The following is a 19,322-nucleotide window of genomic DNA, read 5'->3' on the forward strand; positions in this document are numbered from 1 at the left end:
CTGCTTCCCTTCAATATACAGAACCAATGCACAAAACAACACTGATAAAGAAGGGAGTTCTAGTTGTCCTGTTTATTATACATACATACATACATACATACATACATACATACATACATACCCCACCCATCTGGCTGGGTTTCCCCAGCCACTCTGGGTGGCTTCCAACAAAAGATTAAAAATACATGAAATACATGAAAACATCAGTCATTAAAAACTTCCCTAAACAGGGCTGCCTTCAGATGTCTTCTAAACGTCAGATAGTTGTTTATTTCCTTGACATCTGATGGGAGGGCGTTCCACAGGGCGGGTGCCACCACCGAGAAGGCCCTCTGCCTAGTTCCCTGTAGCTTTGCTTCTCGCAGTGAGGGAACCACCAGAAGGCCCTCACAGCTGGACCTCAGTGTCAGGGCAGGACAATGGGGGTGGAGACACTTCTTCAGGTATACTGGGCTGAGGCCGTTTAGGGCTTTAAAGGTCAACACCAGCACTTTGAATTGTGCTTGGAACCGTACTGGGAGCCAATGCTTCAGCAGTACATATACTAAAATTGGAACGATACAGAGAAGATTAGCATGGCTCCTAGTAAGGGAGCCACTGCGGTGTAGTGATTAAGAGCGATAGTCTCGTAATCTGGTGAACCGGGTTCGCTTCCTCGCTCCTCCACATGCAGCTGCTGGGTGACCTTGGGCCAGTCACACTTCTCTGAAGTCTCTCAGCCCCACTCACCTCACAGAGTGTTTGTTGTGGGGGAGGAAGGGAAAGGAGAATGTGAGCCCCTTTGAGACTCCTTAGGGTAGTGATAAAGCGGGATATCATAATCCAAACTCCTCTTCTTCTTTCAAGACCAGTGTTATGTAGCCTCAGCAGCCGCTATTTCATTTGTATACTGATTGGTTGCAAACAAAACAAAACAAAACAAAACCCCTCAAATATCTCAAAGCGAAACAGTTTTGAACAGTCCAACTCTCTCTTCTTGGCTTTGCAGAAGTTGGAGCCTTTCATTCTTGCAAAGGACATCCCTGCAAACAAGTTCTTAAGCCTGCCGTGTGGAGGAGCAGCATACAGAGCAAAGGTTGGTAGAAGTTCGTGAAGGAAGGAAGGAAGGAAGGAAGGAAACGTTTATGCCGTAAGTACAGGGTAATCTTAGTGTCCAACCGCATGCTGCAGTTAGCAGTTTTTAAGGAGGTGCGGTTAACATTCTGGCCATGGAAGAACCGTATCAAACCCATGCACTGCTCTGCTTGGGTAAGAATTCCCATCATCCCTGCCCATTGGCCATGTTGGCCAGGGGTGCTGGGAGTCCAGCAACACCTGGAAGGCTAGATGTTCCCTTTTCCAGATAGACCAGGGTTTCCCAAACTTGGGTTTCCAGCTGTTTTTGGAGCACAGCTCCCATCATCCCCAGGTAGCAGGACCAGTGGTCAGGGATGATGGCGATTGTAGTCCAAAAACAGCTGGAGACCCAAGTTTGAGACAGAGAATGGTCTTCCCATCCAATAGGGCTGTTTGATTTCCGTTCCGTCTTCTTAGGGAGGGGATTAAACTATCCTAATTTAGGCTAATGCTTCAATCTTTTTCAGTTTAATCATCGTCAACACATACTTCCTCCAGAGACATAATATGTAGAACTTTAGCGTGGGAATCTGCTTCCTATGTCCCATGGTTGCAAATACTCACTAGTTGGACCAGGTTTTGCTTCAGCAAACCAATTCCTATGCCCATTGCTTGCCCATTCCCAGGAAGAACTATGCTTATACTCACACTAGGGATGAATGGAGAATTTTTTGCATTTTAAAGCAAATTGGTCTCGTTTGCACCTCCTGGCCCAGACTGGAACATAACGATTCTTCGGTTTTTACATTTCTCTGAATTTTGCAATACATTTCTCACCCCCAAATACATTTAAAAGGTGTGCATTTTAGGATAAAACACATTTAGGAATGAATGTATTTGGAGATTACATGCATGGGTTTAAGTAAATACATATGTAAGTATGAATTTAAATAAGAATTTCCTTGTGGGCTTTTTTTAACAAAAAGAAAGATAAAAACCCACAGATTAATGCAGAAACCAGATGGATCAGATTTATGAATGTACACATGCAAACCTGCAACAGACCAGAAACAGAGTGATCCATCATCCTTATATCACCGCCTAAGAATCTTTGATTTTAGAGAGCATAAGAATAGAACACCAGTCGAGCGTGTTTTTTGCGTCAGCTACAAATACCCTTGTTCACCTTGCCCAACGAGTGATGGATAGGATCGTGATGGAATCATGAGTTTGTTTTGCGAAATATGGGTCTCCTCCCCCTCCTTTTCCCTTGGAAGGAGCAAGATAAAGGAGGGGAGACTGTTCTGCACCCCGCTGGAAGACGGCAGTATCTACTGAAGATGAAGATGCTGGAACAAAGGAAAGAGGTAATGGCCATGGGATGCCCTTGGTGGATTCAAGAGGGAAACGTGGATAATTAAGTAAAATGATGGAACTTCCATTTTGTGCATTAGAGAACACCACTGCAGGAGGGACTGTGATAAGAGATGGTATCTTTCTGAATGGATTCACTGCCATAACCGTAGGCTTACGACATTCAGTTGTTTATCAATTCCATTAATTGTAGAGAAGTAAATTCAATTAAACAGATTTAAATTGAATCGTTTTATTTGACCGATTTAAGGTTTTTTTTATAGCGCGACTGTATACAGGTCCAAATCAGAAGTGGATTTGGTGGGATTTACTCCCAGGTAACCTCCATAGGAGGGATGCGGGTGGTGCTGTGGGTTAAACCACAGAGCCTAGGACTTGCTGATCAGAAGGTCGGTGGTTCGAATCCTCATGACAGGGTGAGCTCCCGTTGCTCGGTCCCTGCTCCTGCCAACCTAGCAGTTTGAAAGCACGCTAAAATGCAAGTAGATAAATAGGTACCACTCCGGCGGGAAGGTAAATGCAGTTTCCGTGCGCTGCTCTGGTTCGCCAGAAGTGGCTTAGTCATGCTGGCCACATGACCCAGAAGCTGTACGCCGGCTCCCTCGGCCAGTAAAGCGAGATGAGTGCCGCAACCACAGAGTCGTCCGTAACTGGACCTAATGGTCAGGGGTCCCTTTACATTTACCTTTATGTTCCTGATGGGATGCGGGTGGCACTGTGATCTAAACCACTGAGCCTAGGGCTTGCCGATCGGAAGGTTGGCGGTTCAAATCCCTGCGACGGGGTGAGCTCCCGTTGCTCGGTCCCTGCTCCTGCCAACCTAGCAGTTCAAAAGCACGTCAAAGTGCGAGTAGATAAATAGGTACCGCTCCGGCGGGAAGGTAACCGGCGTTTCCGTGCGCTGCTCTGGTTTGCCAGAAGTGGCTTAGTCATGCTGGCCACATGACCCGGAAGCTGTATGCCGGCTCCCTCGGCCAATAAAGCGAGATGAGCGCCACAACCCCAGAGTCGGGCACGACTGGACCCAATGGTCAGGGGTCCCTTTACCTTTTATACAGGTCCAAATCAGAAGTGGGTTTGGTGGGATTTACGCCCAGGTAACCTCCATAGGATTGCATCCTTAGGGCCAGATCCAGCTACATAGTTGTGCTAGCGGCAGCCAATGCAACAACGTGTGCGAGTGTAATAAAGCTATCTCCTCTCTCCTCCCCGCACTGCACCCCCAAAAAATTGGCTCCAGGAAGTTGAGAACACCCAGAATAGCACACAGGGGGAAGGAGAGGTGTGACCGTTTCACCAGGCAAGCAGAAATCTTTGTGCCAGTGCAGCGCTACTTTGAATTCCACCCAAAGTCAAATAATCTACCAATTAAATGCACACACGTGGGTTAAAACAGCATTGCAATCTGTTTTTAATTGTGACCTGTGTTCGTTGCGACTTGCCCCGAGACCTTAGGGCGAAGGGAACAAAATCAAAATGATAATAATTATTCTTATTCTTTCTGAAGAAGGAAGCCTATTTTCTTTTCAAAACTGCAATAATGCTTGCAGTTCAAACACTGAGCCACCCTTTAGTTAGAGTGAGCGGACTTCCGGGGGCGGCGCGAAACTGTAATGGCGGTCCTCTTCGAGCTCTGAAGAGGGGCTCCGCGGAAAAGGGTCGTTCGCTGCGGCATAGCGACGACCCATCAAGATAAACCACGGGTAGAGGGAGCCCGTGGCCGTGGGACTCGGCGGGCACCAGAAGCTGCTCCGAAAACACAGAAGGGACCCCGTAAGGAGACCCGGAGTGAAGGAGGGGTAGCGGTGCTGTGAGTTCATCGCTCTTTCCGCGGAAGCGAAGCCGCGCGGCTGTTACAGATGAGCGCTGATCCTTCTTCCTAAAATCAACGCTAAACTGCAAGCAACATACCCGTGAGTAAAGGGGTTTAAAATTTGGCAGAAGAAATTTGGTAAATTTGGCTGAAAGCGGGAGACGAGAAAAGGGAAGTCCGTCTTCCGACATTGCTGACAAGATCAAAGCAAAGCTTTTAAAAACGGAAGCGTTTGAAACGGGACTGTGGGAAGCTTAAACTTTTTCGTGCTATAAGATCTGCTTATTTTACTGAGCTGAAGGTGGAAATGGACATTGACTAAAAGAAGTAGTAAATGGTGACTTTCCTCCTATCTTTTTTCTCCTTTGGGCTGTCTTTTTTAAAGAGCCAGATTGTCGGGCTGCCAGAGAGAGAGACTGTATCAAACTGCGGAAACAGTTGCAAAACTTTGCTGAAACGTAACTGTTATATTTGAGCAGAAAAGGCTGAATGGGATACTGTTACAAGCACCTTTCATGAAACTTTGTTGATCTATAAAAGGTGCTTTGGGAAACTTTGAGTTTATGAAGGGACTTTTGGACTAATGAATCTACTGCTTTGAAACAATTTGGAACTTTAATGGCGGATTACTTCCTTCTTTGTCTTTGAAACCTGGTGGTACTCCCCCTACAGGGCTTTCGGATTATAAAATCCTGGGAACTGACTTTTGTTTTGAATTCCATCTCACTGGTTGTTTACTTCTGAATTTGCCTTTCCCATGGAACAACAGACAATTTGACCTTGAACATTGACAGATGTGTAATGAGTGGTGCAGGGAGAACAAGAGCATCTAAAGCAAAGGAAACTAAAGAGGCTAAGGAAAAAGAAAAGGAAAGAAGACAATTTGTACAAACAACGTTGACCCAAGGACGCCGTTCGTCGGTTCCAGCTGTACTGGTGACCCATAGAGAACAAGGGGAAACAACTGAGAAGTCCACTGAGGAAGATATGGCAGCAGGTGGGTCAGATACACTATTAAAACAAATATTGGAGCAATTATCAAGTCTAAACCAGAAGGTGGACGACCAGTCTGTGAAGATAGATAAAGCAACTTCCTCGATTCAAAAATTGACTGACCAAGTTTCCCAGCACACGCAAGCCATAGAGAAATTGCAAGGAGCAACAGCGGAAAATCGGGAATTAGCTGGAGAAGCAATCCAGAAAGTGGGAGTTCTACAAAAAGAGGTTGAAGAAATAAAAGGAGAAGTTAGGCCCCTGCACAAACAGGTGGGTGAACAACAAGTCTATCTGTCAATGGTGGAACTGAAAAACCGCGAGAGCAACATCAAATTGAGAGGCATCCCGGAACTCGAGCAAGGAGACTTGATTGGATACTTAACACAGGAATTCTCGAAGTTCTGGGGTTTAAAGGAAGATATAGATTTCAGGATAGTCTCGGCATATAGACTGGGAAGACTGGTAAGGAAAGACAGATCCAGAGACTGTTTGATAATTTTAAGAACAAAGGAAGAGAGAGACAAGATCCTAGGCCTTCATTTCAAAAAAGCAATTGAAATACAAGACAAAAGGGTGGAAATCTACAGAGATATCCCGAGGCAACTGCTGGACCTTAGAGCCACCTATACAGAATTAGCAAAATTGCTGAGACACAACGCAATTCCCTATAGGTGGGAGTTTCCACAGGGATTATCCTTCACCTACAAAGAAAGGAAGGTTAAAATAAGAACACCTGAAGATAACCAAAAGTTCCTTCACGACCACGGAGAAGATCTCCAAAAAGGAGCGGATTGGCTTCCAGGCTTACCAGCACCAATACTGCCCGGAAGTGGGCCAACGCCTACACCCTCGGGATCTGAGAAAAAGGAAGACACCCCATCTTAAGAACATTTTAAATAAAACAGGATGTCTCTGCAGCTACTTAGTTGGAACATAAATGGCGGGAATTCTCCGGAAAAAAGGAGAAGGATATTTCATATCCTAAAAAAAGAACAATTGGATGTAATATGTCTGCAAGAAACACATGTGACTAGGCTCCACAGGAAAGTATTAATCAATAAAAGACTTGGTCAAGAATTTATCTCATCAGACAAAGTTAAAAAAAGAGGTGTTGTAATTTATGCAAAGGAGAACCTGTCGCCAAAATTTTTATTCAAAGATGATCATGGAAGAATTCTCGCAATTGAAATCCAAACACAAGGGGAAAAGATTTTGATACTAGGAGTTTATGCGCCAAATGATGGAAAATCAGAATTCTACAAGAAGCTGCATGAGACAATGATGGACTATTTGGACTATGCTAATATCATTGTGATGGGAGATATGAATGGGGTGGTGTCTACAAATATGGACAAATCCCAAAATCAAAACTTGACAACAGACGGCAGACTCCCTAAAACCTTTTTTGAAATGACAGACAATATGGACTTGATTGACATCTGGAGGACAAGGAACCCCTTGGGTAAAGAAGGAACCTTCTATTCTGAGGCCCACTTGTCATGGACACGAATCGACCAAATTTGGATATCTAGAGGGCTGGCTCCGAAAACGAGAAAAGTGGAAATCTGCCCAAAAACCTGCTCCGACCATAATGCCTTAAAAATGGAACTGAGACTTTTTCCAACTGGATCCTTCAGATGGAGAATGAATGACACCTTGTTAAGAGATCAAGAGATTGTGAAGAAGGCCCAAAAAACATTAAAGGACTACTTTGAAATAAATTTGAACACTACGGTGGAGAAAAGAACAATCTGGGACGCAAGTAAAGCTGTAATGAGAGGGTTTCTGATTCAACAGAATTCGATAAAAAGAAAATATTGGAATGGAAAAAAAGAAAAAATTTTAGAGAAAATAAGTGAAGGAGAGAAAAAGCTGAGAATTAAACCAAAGTCAAAAGAGGTGCTAAGAGAGATCAAATTTCATCAAGCACAATATTCGAAACTGATCAATCAAGAGATTGAGTGGAAAATCAAACAAATGAAGCAGAGATCGTTTGAATCAGCAAATAAATGTGGAAAGTTGCTGGCTTGGCAATTGAAAAAAAGACAAAAGTTAAATACGGTTACAAATTTGGAGATTCAAGGAAAAATAGTTCAGAAACCAGAAGAAATAAGAAAGTGTTTCCACAGATATTTCAAAGAGCTCTACGCACAGGGGCCTCAGAAAGAATCGGAAATGGACCAATTTCTGGAAACAAATGGACTACCTAAAATAAGCCAAGATAAAAGATCAATCCTTAACAGCAAAATAACTCAACAGGAAATTGAAGGTGCCATCCAAAACATGCAGCTGGGCAAATCTCCAGGCCCGGATGGACTCACCTCCAAATATTACAAAACTTTGAAGGATTTCTTGATACAACCGTTGTTGGAGGTTTGTAACCAGATCATGGAGGGGAGGAAGGCACCGGAAACGTGGAAAGAAGCATTTATCACATTGATTCCTAAGTCAGAAAGGGAAAAGACTCAGCTTAAGAACTACCGTCCCATCTCACTCCTGAATGTGGATTACAAAATTTTTGCAGACATTTTAGCAAGTAGACTTAAAAATGTATTAAATGAAGTAATTCACAAGGACCAAGCAGGCTTTCTCCCTGGTAGACATATGTCGGACAATACCAGGAACATTATTGATATATTGGAGCTGTTGCGAATTAGAAACACAAGGGCTGCCTTAATCTTTATTGATGCGGAGAAAGCATTTGACAACATTTCTTGGATGTTTATGAAGAAGAACTTGAAAGGGATGGGAGTGGGACGGGGGTTTGAAAATGGATTAGAAGCAATTTATGCAGAACAAAAAGCTAAACTGATAGTGAACAATGTGGTATCGGAGGAACTTCGAATTGAAAAAGGGACACGACAGGGGTGCCCTCTATCCCCTCTGTTATTTATTTCTGTTCTGGAGGTATTGCTGAATATGATTAGGGAGGACCAGTTGGTGCAAGGTATAGTGGTCGGAGCGAAACAATACAAACTGAAAGCTTTCGCAGATGACTTAGTCTTGACATTACAGGAGCCAGAATCTAGCACAAAAAGAGTTTTGGAACTTATCCTGGAGTTTGGTCGGGTGGCGGGATTTAAGTTAAACAAACAAAAAACTAAGGTTTTGGTTAAAAATCTGACACCTACAGAGATAGAGGGGTATCAGAAAGAGACAGAGTTAAGTGTGGTTAAAAAAGTGAAATACCTGGGAGTATCCTTGTCCACTAAAAATTTAAATCTTTTCAAAGATAACTATGAAAAATGTTGGTTGGAAATCAAAAAAGACTTGGATATATGGTCAAGATTGAAACTTACCTTGTCAGGCCGAATCGCAGCTATAAAGATGTGTGTCTTGCCAAAAATGTTATTCTTATTTCAAACCCTTCAGGTCGTGGACAGAATGGAATGCTTTGGAAAATGGCAGAAGGATATCTCTAAGTTTGTCTGGCAGGGCAAAAAGCCCCGAATAAAATTTAAAATACTAACCGACTCAAAAGACAGAGGGGGATTTGCCCTGCCGGATTTAAGGTTGTACTACGAAGCTGCAGCCTTCTGCTGGTTGAAGGATTGGTTTCTGTTGGAAAACACCGATGTCCTAGATCTGGAAGGGTTTGACAATGTGTATGGTTGGCATGCATATTTGTGGTATGACAAGGCGAAGATTCACAAACTGTTTAAAAACCATATTGTCAGAAAATCAATTTTTGCCGTCTGGATGAAGTATAAGGATCTATTAGAAAGTAAGACCCCGAGGTGGTTATCACCTGTGGAAGCTAAGATTTCTAAAAAAAGGCCCAATATGGAGGCCTATTGGCCAAAATATTGGGAATTGATTGAAAGAGTTGGAGATAATTGGAAGCTCCAAAGCCAGGACAAACTAAAAGGTAAGGTGCGAGATTGGTTACATTATGCTCAAATTCAAGAGGTATTCAAAATGGATAAAAAAGTGGGTTTCCAGTTGGAGAAATCGAAACTGGAGACGGAGTTACTAGAACCAAGGACTAAGGTACTTTCAAGGATGTATGACTTGCTGCTTAAATGGAACACACAGGATGAGACAGTTAAATCTGCTATGATTAAATGGGCACAGGATGTAGGACACAACATTATGTCTGAGGACTGGGAAAGGTTATGGAACACCGGTATGAAATTCACGGCATGTAGTGCCTTGAAAGAGAACATTATGAAAATGGTATACCGGTGGTACATGACCCCAGTCAAGTTGGCTAAAATATATCATCTTTCTGATAATAAGTGTTGGAAATGCAAGGAGGCAGAAGGGACATTCTTTCACCTCTGGTGGACCTGCCCGAAAGTAAAGGCCTTTTGGGAAATGATACATAATGAGCTGAAAAAGGTATTTAAATATACCTTTTCTAAGAAACCAGAGGCCTTTCTTCTGGGCATGGTGGACCGGAAGGTGCCAAAGAAGGACAGAACCTTGTTTATGTATGCAACCACAGCAGCTAGGATTCTCATCGCTAAGTTCTGGAAAACACCAGATTTACCCACACTGGAGGACTGGCAGACGCAGTTGATGGACGACATGGAGTTGGCAGAAATGACTGGCAGAATCCGAGATCTGGAGGAGGACTGGAAAAAATTTAAGGACTATTTGCAAAAACATTATAAGTTGTTTGAATGTTAAGATAGCGCACGATTAAGAAACATTATGCTTCTGCATTTTATTTTAAGCAAATGATAAAGTAAGCATTGATGGAAAAAAACGAGACATATTTGAAACAAAATATTATGTTTATTAAGAGTCTTAAAATTAAATCATAAATTTCTGAAATTGGTAACATAATATATTTAAAGGTATAATAAGATGGGAAACAAGATAACAAATTGCTGAACTGGCTAGAACAATGAATGCAATGCTGAGAGGATGTGAGGAGGTCCAAAAGTTGAAGGACTGTTGAAGGACGTTAAGGAAAGTTTCTTAATATTTTTTCTTTGTTTATTTTTCTTCATATACATATATATAAAAAATGTTTCTTGTATGTTGCCATGTAAACAAATTTGTTAACCTGTGAAAAGAAACGCAATAAAAAATCTTTTTTAAAAAAAAAAAAATAGTTAGAGTGAGCGACCTGCTGCATTCTTTGGATGCAAAAACGAAGGTCAAATTTATTCCTCCTGAATTGGCGCGGCATCCCTCAAAGGATCATGGGAACTGTAGTTTGGGGAGGATTCCGATCGCAACCCTCCGGCAGCTGCACTACAGCTCCCGGGTTCCCCTGGGGAGAGCGAAAAACTGCTAGACCTGTTTAAGGCCCTTCTGTGAATATAACTAGCTATTTATTAACCCAGGCAGAACTGAAAAGATGCTTGCAGCAGGAGGCAAGACTTAACAAGCCAAACGCGAGGGACCTCAGCATCAGCGAAACTCTTGGGTGTGTGCCGGGGAATAATAGCTCCGAAGATGAGGAGCTTCTTGCCCTTGAGCGTGACCAGACATTTGACGGAGACCACGGTAAGTGATCCTGGGGAGCTGAGCAGGTTTTCCGGTTTAAGCAACCTTCTGTGGTTCACACTGCTGCAACTGCCCTCTAATTAAGACACCACTTCCCGCACGGATCACGTTCGCAACCCGAGCGTCCACTGTAGTTTAGGGTAACAATTTGTCAAAGAAGCATGCTGCAGATCCTTCCGATAGCTTGTTACTATGAGCCTGGCCGCTAGTCAAAGAGAACTCCTTAAGAGATTTGAACTGTTAAGTTAGCATCACCTCCCAGAAAAAGACTGAGCAGTGCCAGATTTGGACAAGTAAGGACGTTTCGTCCGGTAATTGCATTTACATATGCTGATCAGACAGCAAGTCCCAGAGCTGCAAGATATATTGGCATTCAGGTCAAATGCCCACAAGTCACCAAGTGCCATTTTGTGACTTTCCTGATTGCCATTGGGCGACAAGGCAGAAGGTGGGAAAATATTTTCCACTCCAGTGTCAGAAGTCCAGTCCCCGGCTTGATAACACAGTAAGCGTAGTTAATTAAAAAGGATGATTTATTGTCAAATCAGATAGCTCCAGATGACTTAACACGGCTGCCGCCATTATCAGTCAAGATGACCCTTCTGAAGACTGCCTCCCACATGGCCAGAAGCAACTGAACTTTTGCTTCTTATGTCTTGTGTTTTATTTCCTATCTTGCAACCCTCCCATTCACCGAGACCTCGGACCTCAGCTCCCACCTCTTCCCCATTCTCTGAGAGGCTGTCTCATAACTCTTTCCTGCCTGTTTGTGCTTCTGGCGAGCTTTGACTGCGTTCTAGCCTGTTCTCCGTTACTGTCTTACCAGCTTGCACGTCAAGGTCAGGAGGAGCCAGAGTATGCAGCTTTCCTCTGTCTGACTAACATCAAAGCAACCTCTCTGATCCTGGCTATTTTCTGCAGTTAGCTGCAAACTTTCGCTTGGCGCTGGCTCATTCCTGACCCCCAAGGACCACATTTGTTTCTGGGCATCTTTCCCAGGGCCATGCACCAGGGGTGGGTGGGGCCAGAGGCGAAAGGGGGCGGATCAATGGATGCAAATTTGTACTGAAGGCTAGTTTCTGCCCACACATCCAAACACCCCTCCTCTGGCTTCCACTGAGGCAAGGAAGAGGCATTCTCAGAGTTCCAGGACACATTCCAAGCAAGAAAACACATTTCAGGTACAAAACAGCACCAGTGGAGCCTGGGGGCACTTCCAAGGGCCTGGTAGAGAGCCCTGGAGGGCCGCATTGAGCCCCCAATCTTGGGATTCCCCACTCTTCCTCTAGGCAAAACTACTGCAATCAATGAGCCACTCCAAGGTAGCCAAACCCATTACAGTGTTGTTATGAAGCTTCCTGTGGCGACCAGATACCCAGTGCAGTAGAGCTTCCTGTTTCTTTTTATTAGGCGATCGGTGGAGCGGAGAATTTCCAAAAGAGCTTGGACCTTCTGAACCCCACCAAGGACAGAGGGGTAAAGTGGAGACATGGTTGCTAAAGCAGCAGGCAAGAAGGGAATCTTTCTGGGATGCATCAAGCACGGACTCCGAGAACTGGGAAGGCGACTTGGGGAAACCTCGCCGGAGACCAGCCTTAGTGAGGACTAAGACAGAGAGAATTGCTCTGTTCGATGAGTTTTTTGATAGAGAGTTCTGAGCCAGAGAGTCCCCAGAAGGAAGGTCAGGTTGGCGAGGAAGACGGAGCGAGCCTTCAAGTCAACAAAGCAGGTGTCATGGCGGCTAAGAGACCGACACCCTCCCATCTCACTTCTGCCATGGACTCGCAAGCTTCTCTCTTGCTCTGCAAAATGGGCGGTTTCAACAGCTTACCTTACAGGGTAGGTGTGTGAAGCGTTGGGCATACTTGGAAGTGTTATACCAATGCTAAGTATTATTACAAAGCCCTCAATGGCTCGAGACCAAAGGACCTGCAGGAGTGACTATATCACCAGGGGAGGCCCTGTTCTTGATGCTTCCTGGTTGGCATTGACCCAATGACAGGGCCTTCTTTGTGGTGGTCTCTTTGTGGAATGCCTTCCCTGGTCAGGTGAGTCTCTCTTTCTCCCTCCCTCCCCGACTTTCAGGAGAAATTTAAAGGCATCCCTGTTTACCCAGGCCTTTGAGGGCCAAGAGACCTTGAAATTAGGAGCTGCGAGGGAAATGTGATTGCTTTTCAATGTTGTTATATGTTCTCAACGGTTTAAAATGGTTTCTAAATGTTTTAAACATGTGTTTTATTTTAAACTGAATTGTTTTAACATTTGCTATGTTTGCCACCTTGGGCTCCTTTGGGCAGATGGGCGAGATACAAATTTAATAATAAAATAAAATTATAAAACCCTGGTTCAACCATAGGCATGGCTTGGTCAGTAACTAAACTAAGTGGCATGGGAACCACAGGTTTTGCTGCAGTGCTCTGCTGAGATAAGCACATTTAACAGCCTTTATTCGAGCTCAGCCGAGTATAGTCTGTTGTCGCAGCGACTCTCCACGATTTCTGGTGGAGACTTTTCCCATCCCAGCTACCTGAGATAATTACCTGTTGAGTGGAGAGTTACCATTTTAGCAGAGCTGCTAAAAGCTACAGCAAGCTGTCAACCTAGCTGGTTTGGGGGGTCACTCCTGCTTCTGGTGCAGTTCAAATAAACGAGCCCCTGCCTTCCTCGTTTTCTTCAATTCAGGCGGATGTCTAGGGCAGCTCGGAAGGGTCCTCGTGCAAATGCGCATGCGTGCAACGGTAGAGTCCTGGCTGGAAAGCTTAAATCCTGCTGCCACTACACTGGAGAGGGATTGAAGAAAAGGAAATATGAATTGGCCCCACCCTGTAGCTTGACCAATTGTGGCTAGGAGCGGCTAGGAGCCAAGTAGCGTCATAGATCTGAAAAGAAAAAAGGTGTAGACTCGCACACACTGGCCAGCTTCCATTTTGACTTGAAATGTTCACGTTGGGCTTCTCTGAAGTATGTAAAGGCAAGAAGCAGGCAGGGGAAGCGCCGGCTCACAATGGCACCCACCTGAGAGGTGCAAGAACTGCTCTCCGGCCCATTCCAGGCTGAAAAAAAGCACTGTAAATAACTATCGCTCTTTGAAAAGCTGGCATCACTGGATCAAGGACTTTGGTTGAATGAAACGAAATCATTTTATGTGCGTTTTGAATAAATGTGCAATTAATTGTTACTGTTTTGAATTTTATGGTGCTATTTGTCATGTGACAAAGACACATGAGAGCAGAAGCAGCAAAGCAGGCTGGGAAGTGCTGGGACTGCATAATCATTTGGGCCTACTAAAGTTAGTCAGGTTATGGGCTCAGCGTTTTATGGATGGTGAATTGCTAAAGCTGGAGAATCAGGGTGTTGTTCGTGAGGACCTCGAAGGGGCTGAAGGTCCAGTGGTGAGGCCGCGTGCCGAAGAAGCAGACCCGGTGCAGCAAGGAGCAGAAGCCATGTCAGCTCAGCAACCTGCACAGTTTATTAATCTTGGCAAGACTGCCCAGATGGAACATCCGAATGGTAAGAATTACCTGGCTTGGGCTCTCAAGCTTGAAGTCTGGTTCTAAAACGTGATAGACTTTGGCACTGTGTGGAAACTGGTTTGAATCATGTTGTTTATGAAGAAGTTTATTTTAACTCAGTAAAGCTTTTATTCTTTAAAACTCTGCATCATTAATTTACGCTGCGCGTCACTATTATCTTCCTTAGTGGGTTGTGCAAACTGCTGTTCTGGGTACCATGCCTTCTATAGGGTAGATTATGGGGCACTTGGGGTGAGTTTATGGAACCAGGGGAGCAGTGACCCGCAAAGGTTTGGGAACCACTGGTGTAATTCAGCTTTGTGTGACATACATTCTGTCTGTGCTTGCCACATCGTATTAATCACCGTATGATTCCCCACTCAAGTCCCCCTGTGTGCTGTTCCGGGGGATCACCCGAGCCAATTTTCAGCACAGGGGTGGTGGGGGAGAAAAGCGATGGGATGCCCCACTACGCATATAACTCTGGAATATTTGCAGATACCTCAAGCCACCTAATCCAGAATGCGGCAGCTAGACTGGTGACTGGGAGCGGCCGCCGAGACCATATAACACCGGTCTTGAAAGACCTACATTGGCTCCCAGGACGTTTCCGAGCACAATTCAAAGTGTTGGTGCTGACCTTTAAAGCCCTAAATGGCCTCGGTCCAGTATATCTGAAGGAGCGTCTCCACGCCCATCGTTCTGCCCGGACACTGAGGTCCAGCGCTGAGGGCCTTTTGGTGGGTCCCTCATTGCGAGAAGCCAAGTTACAGGGAACCAGGCAGAGGGCCTTCTCGGTAGTGGCACCCGCCCTGTGGAACGCCCTCCCATCAAACGTCAAAGAGAAAAACAACTACCAGACTTTTAGAAGACACCTGAAGGCAGCCCTGTTTAGGGAAGCTTTTAATGTTTGATTTATTATAGTATTTTAATATTTTTTTGGAAGCTGCCCAGAGTGGCTGGGGAAGCCCAGCCAGATGGGCGGGGTATAAATAATAAATTATTATTATTACTGACGTTTTCATGATTTCCTGTTCTGTTCGCTTCACCCCCCAGGTTAGGGTTCTGGCACTCCTGGGTGAGGCTGGAGTGAGATGCCTCTCTCTGTTTTGACCTGGCTCAAATAAAGGAAATGAATGGGCTTTTCGAACAAAGGAATAAGCAACTGTCCAAAAGTGAAAAACAGTATTTATTTCTGTATAAGGGATGGGAAGGGAACTGGCATGTGTTTTGAAAAGGAGACAAAGAGGTCAGGCTTCATTTCAGTGAATCAATAAGTAAGTACCTGACATTTAACCTTGAAGGAATGTTTCCTTTCCTCGCAAGCCGTTTAAGTAACCCAACGCCAGGTGAAGAAAGCCAAGAACTGGCTCTCTTTTCAGATAAGAAACGTCAGGCTAAATGCTTTAGATGACCAAGATAACTCACCACGCTGAAACTGCGAGCTACCCTCATGCTGCCTTCCTCTCAATTTGTTAAGACCGACTGCCGTGATTTGGTTGATGGCCTGGGTGGGTGTCTAATCCGATCCTTAAAATAAAAAAATTCCTTCCAGTAGCACCTTAAAGACCAACTAAGTTAGTAATTGGACTAACAGGCCAAAAATTACGCCAAAGAATAAACGGACATAAATCTGACATCAAGAATCACAAAACAGAGAAACCAGTAGGAGAACACTTCAATCTCCCAGGACATTCTATACAAGATCTCAAAGTAGCTGTTTTACTACAAAGGAATTTCAGAAATAGACTGGAAAGAGAAGCTGCTGAATTGCAACTCATTACCAAACTTAAAACCATGGAGAGACCTGGTCTGAACAAAGACATTGGATTCTTATCTCATTATACATGACTAAGCCATTTCTCACCTTCTCACCCCTTTCCTTTTCCTGTAAGACCTATTACAGTCGTTAAGAGTAGTCAACAGGCTCATCTCAGCTATCTGCCAATCTCCCATTCCCACCACCCTCCTGAGTAATACCCCTCCCCACCTTCTCACTATATAGAAGGATCTGGCAACTTCTGTTTCAGTGTATCTGAAGAAGTGTGCATGCACACGAAAGCTCATACCAAGAACTAACTTAGTTGGTCTTTAAGGTGCTACTGGAAGGAATTTTTTTATTTTGACTATGGCAGACCAACACGGCTACCTATCTGCAACTAATCTGATCCTTGCAGTTTATCTTCCATCAGCAACCCTCCTTCTTCCTGAAGTTGGCATTGGCAGAAGTCTCATAGGAATGTGAGAAGAGCCTTCTGGATCGGGCCCATGGCCCATCGCAGTCCAGCACCCTGCCCTCAACCATGGTCAATGAGATGCCTCCATGGAAAGACCACAAGCAGGGCACAACACCCCTCTCTTCTCCTGTGGTTTCTAGCTACTGGTACAGTGGTACCTCGGGTTACAGACGCTTCAGGTTACACACTACGCTAACCGAGAGATAGTGCTTCAGGTTAAGAACTTTGCTTCACAATAAGAACAGAAATCGCGCTCTGGCGGCGCGGCAGCAGCAGGAGGCCCCATTAGCTAAAGTGGTGCTTCAGGTTAAGAACAGTTTCAGGTTAAGAACGGACCTCCAGAACAAATTAAGTACTTAACCCGAGCTACCACTATACAGGGGACGTGGGTAGCACTATGGGTTAAACCACAGAGCCTAGGACTTAGAATCATAGAATCATAGAGTTGGAAGAGACCACAAGGGCCATCGAGTCCAACCCCCTGCCAAGCAGGAAACACCATCAGAGCACTCCTGACATATGGTTGTCAAGCCTCTGCTTAAAGACCTCCAAAGTAGGAGACTCCACCACACTCCTTGGCAGCAAATTCCACTGTCGAACAGCTCTTACTGTCAGGAAGTCCTTCCTAATGTTTAGGTGGAATCTTCTTTCTTGTAGTTTGGATCCATTGCTCCGTGTCCGCTTCTCTGGAGCAGCAGAAAACAACCTTTCTCCCTCCTCTATATGACATCCTTTTATATATTTGAACATGGCTATCATATCACCCCTTAACCTCCTCTTCTCCAGGCTAAACATGCCCAGCTCCCTTAGCCGTTCCTCATAAGGCATCGTTTCCAGGCCTTTGACCATTTTGGTTGCCCTCCTCTGGACACGTTCCAGTTTGTCAGTGTCCTTCTTGAACTGTGGTGCCCAGAACTGGACACAGTACTCCAGGTGAGGTCTGACCAGAGCAGAATACAGTGGCACTATTACTTCCCTTGATCTAGATGCTATACTCCTATTGATGCAGCCCAGAATTGCACTGGCTTTTTTTAGCTGCTGCTGATCAGAAGGTCGGCGGTTCGAATCCCAGCAACGGGGTGAGCTCCCGTTGCTCGGTCCCTGCTCCTGCCAACCTAGCAGTTCGAAAGCACATCAGTTCGAAAGCACGTGTGCTGCTCTGGTTCGCCAGAAGCTGTACACTGGCTCCCTCGACCAATTGGATGGCCAATTCAACATAGGGCTATGACAATTCAGCGCTGCATTATCCCGTCTGTGCTAACATTCCAGCTGGCCACATGCAGCAATCCCCTGCTCTATTCCCCCCCCCATGTGCTGTTCCAGGGGTTCTCCTGCTCCCGAGCCAATTTTTTAGGGAACGGTATATTATGTGGGTTTTTCTATCCACTTCCTCCACGCCACATATAACTTGATGGGCTTTGATCATGTCACCTCTGGCTCAGTTTTCTCTAGAAGATCTTGATTCCCCAGAGGTCCTCTTCTAAAGACCAAATGGGATGCATGGAAACCAGATGTGCTTCTTAAGAGTTTCTTACACGAGTCAGTAGGGATGCAGTAAGACACAGAGTTTTCTGTTCTGCTCTCCACGTGTCACAAGCAGCGCTGCTTCCATTCCACTGTAGTCCGACTTCAGCCCAAAACTATATTATTCATTTCACTGGCTGCTGTAGCCAAATTACGTAATTGACCTAATTATGTAAGCTACGTTGTCATTACATTATTCCACCCCATTCATTTCAATGCATTAGCTAGCTAGCAGGACCAGTGGTCAGGAATTGTAGTCCAAAAACAGCTCGAGACCCAAGTTTGGGAATCCCTGGTCAAGACTAACATCCTGTTTCCAACGTTGACCAACCAGATGACTTTGAGAACCTAACAAGCAGGGAAAGTATGGATCTTTAACAAAGAATAGTGCGATCTAGAAAAATAAACCATTTTTTTTATTCTAGAGCTCATGGACTCAGCATTTTGGGGAACTTGGAAGCAATTCACTTTGCTTTAATGGCAAAAGGCAGTGTGCACTGAAAATTCAACATACTAAATCTAGCCTTGGCCAATCTGGTGCCCTCCATGAGACTTGGGACTATAGCCCTCCATCAGTCTGTTGCTTGTTGGAGCTGTAGTCCAAGATATTCGGATATTCAGAGGGTACGCTAAGCAGCTGCAGAAAGGGGCAGATTACCATTTTGGGATTACTAGGATACAGAACGGTAGGCAAAACCACAGATTGACAGAGGTAAGCACTACATATTATGGCAGATAATCCTTACAGCCAGTGGCTAAAGGTAAAGGGACCTCTGACCATTAGGTCCAGTCGTGACCGACTCTGGGGTTGCGGCGCTCATCTCACTTCATTGGCCGAGAGAGCCAGTGGCCAGCATGACTAAGCCGCTTCTGGCAAACCAGAGCAGCGCACAGAAACGGTGTTTACCTTCCCGCCGGAGTGGTACCTATTTATCTACTTGCGCTGGTGTGCTTTCGAACTGCTAGGTTGGCAGGAACAGGGGCCGAGCAACGGGAGCTCACCCCGTCGCGGGTGTTTGAACTGGTGACCTTCTGATTGGCAAGCCCTAGGCTCTGTGGTTTAGACCACAGCGCCACCCACGTCCCTTACAGCCAGTGGCTACTTCAAATTAAGTACAGAAATGCAGCATTGTCATCCAGCAACAGGAAAAAAACCAAGGCAAAATCAGCTGTATTTTTTGTTTTGATATCTGCTTGAAGTTTTCAACTAATTAACACTATCTGAATCAAGTTTTCCCCCCCTCACGGTGATTTGATGCAATGCAATTGTCAGGACTGCAAAGAATGTTTTTGTACTTGAAGACAAATCTCTTTTGGAAAGAACATTAGAAACTGATTGGTTAGTTGAAA

The 19,322-nt window shown here is 44.8% G+C and overlaps 1 protein-coding gene and 1 long non-coding RNA gene across 3 annotated transcripts in view; one reads left to right on the forward strand and one right to left on the reverse strand.

Annotated features, from left to right (window-relative positions):
• CCDC198 (coiled-coil domain containing 198) overlaps window positions 1-13,877 on the forward strand; it is a 28,549-nt gene extending 14,672 nt beyond the window's left edge. Inside the window, exons 3-6 of one of the 2 annotated variants that reach the window (XM_081194138.1) lie at window positions 989-1,075; window positions 2,334-2,423; window positions 10,537-10,699; window positions 12,110-13,877. In XM_081194138.1, coding sequence (XP_081050264.1) covers window positions 989-1,075; window positions 2,334-2,423; window positions 10,537-10,699; window positions 12,110-12,357 — 588 coding nt within the window. In that variant the 3' untranslated portion in view covers window positions 12,358-13,877. Of the gene's footprint in view, window positions 1-988; window positions 1,076-2,333; window positions 2,424-3,554; window positions 3,995-10,536; window positions 10,700-12,109 lie in introns of those variants that run through there. The other variant, XM_081194139.1, reaches the window with a different exon arrangement.
• A 1,505-nt stretch (window positions 13,878-15,382) lies between these two features.
• LOC308587644 lies at window positions 15,383-16,741 on the reverse strand. Its single transcript, XR_014008504.1, has 2 exons — window positions 16,361-16,741; window positions 15,383-15,718 (listed from the first exon to the last, which is right to left on the reverse strand). It is a non-coding gene; the product is annotated as an uncharacterized lncRNA (long non-coding RNA).
• Between the last annotated feature and the right edge of the window lie 2,581 nt (window positions 16,742-19,322).

Source organism: Podarcis bocagei, assembly GCF_964188305.1.
Source record: "Podarcis bocagei genome assembly, chromosome: 1".
NCBI classification, from domain to species: Eukaryota; Metazoa; Chordata; class Lepidosauria; order Squamata; family Lacertidae; genus Podarcis; species Podarcis bocagei.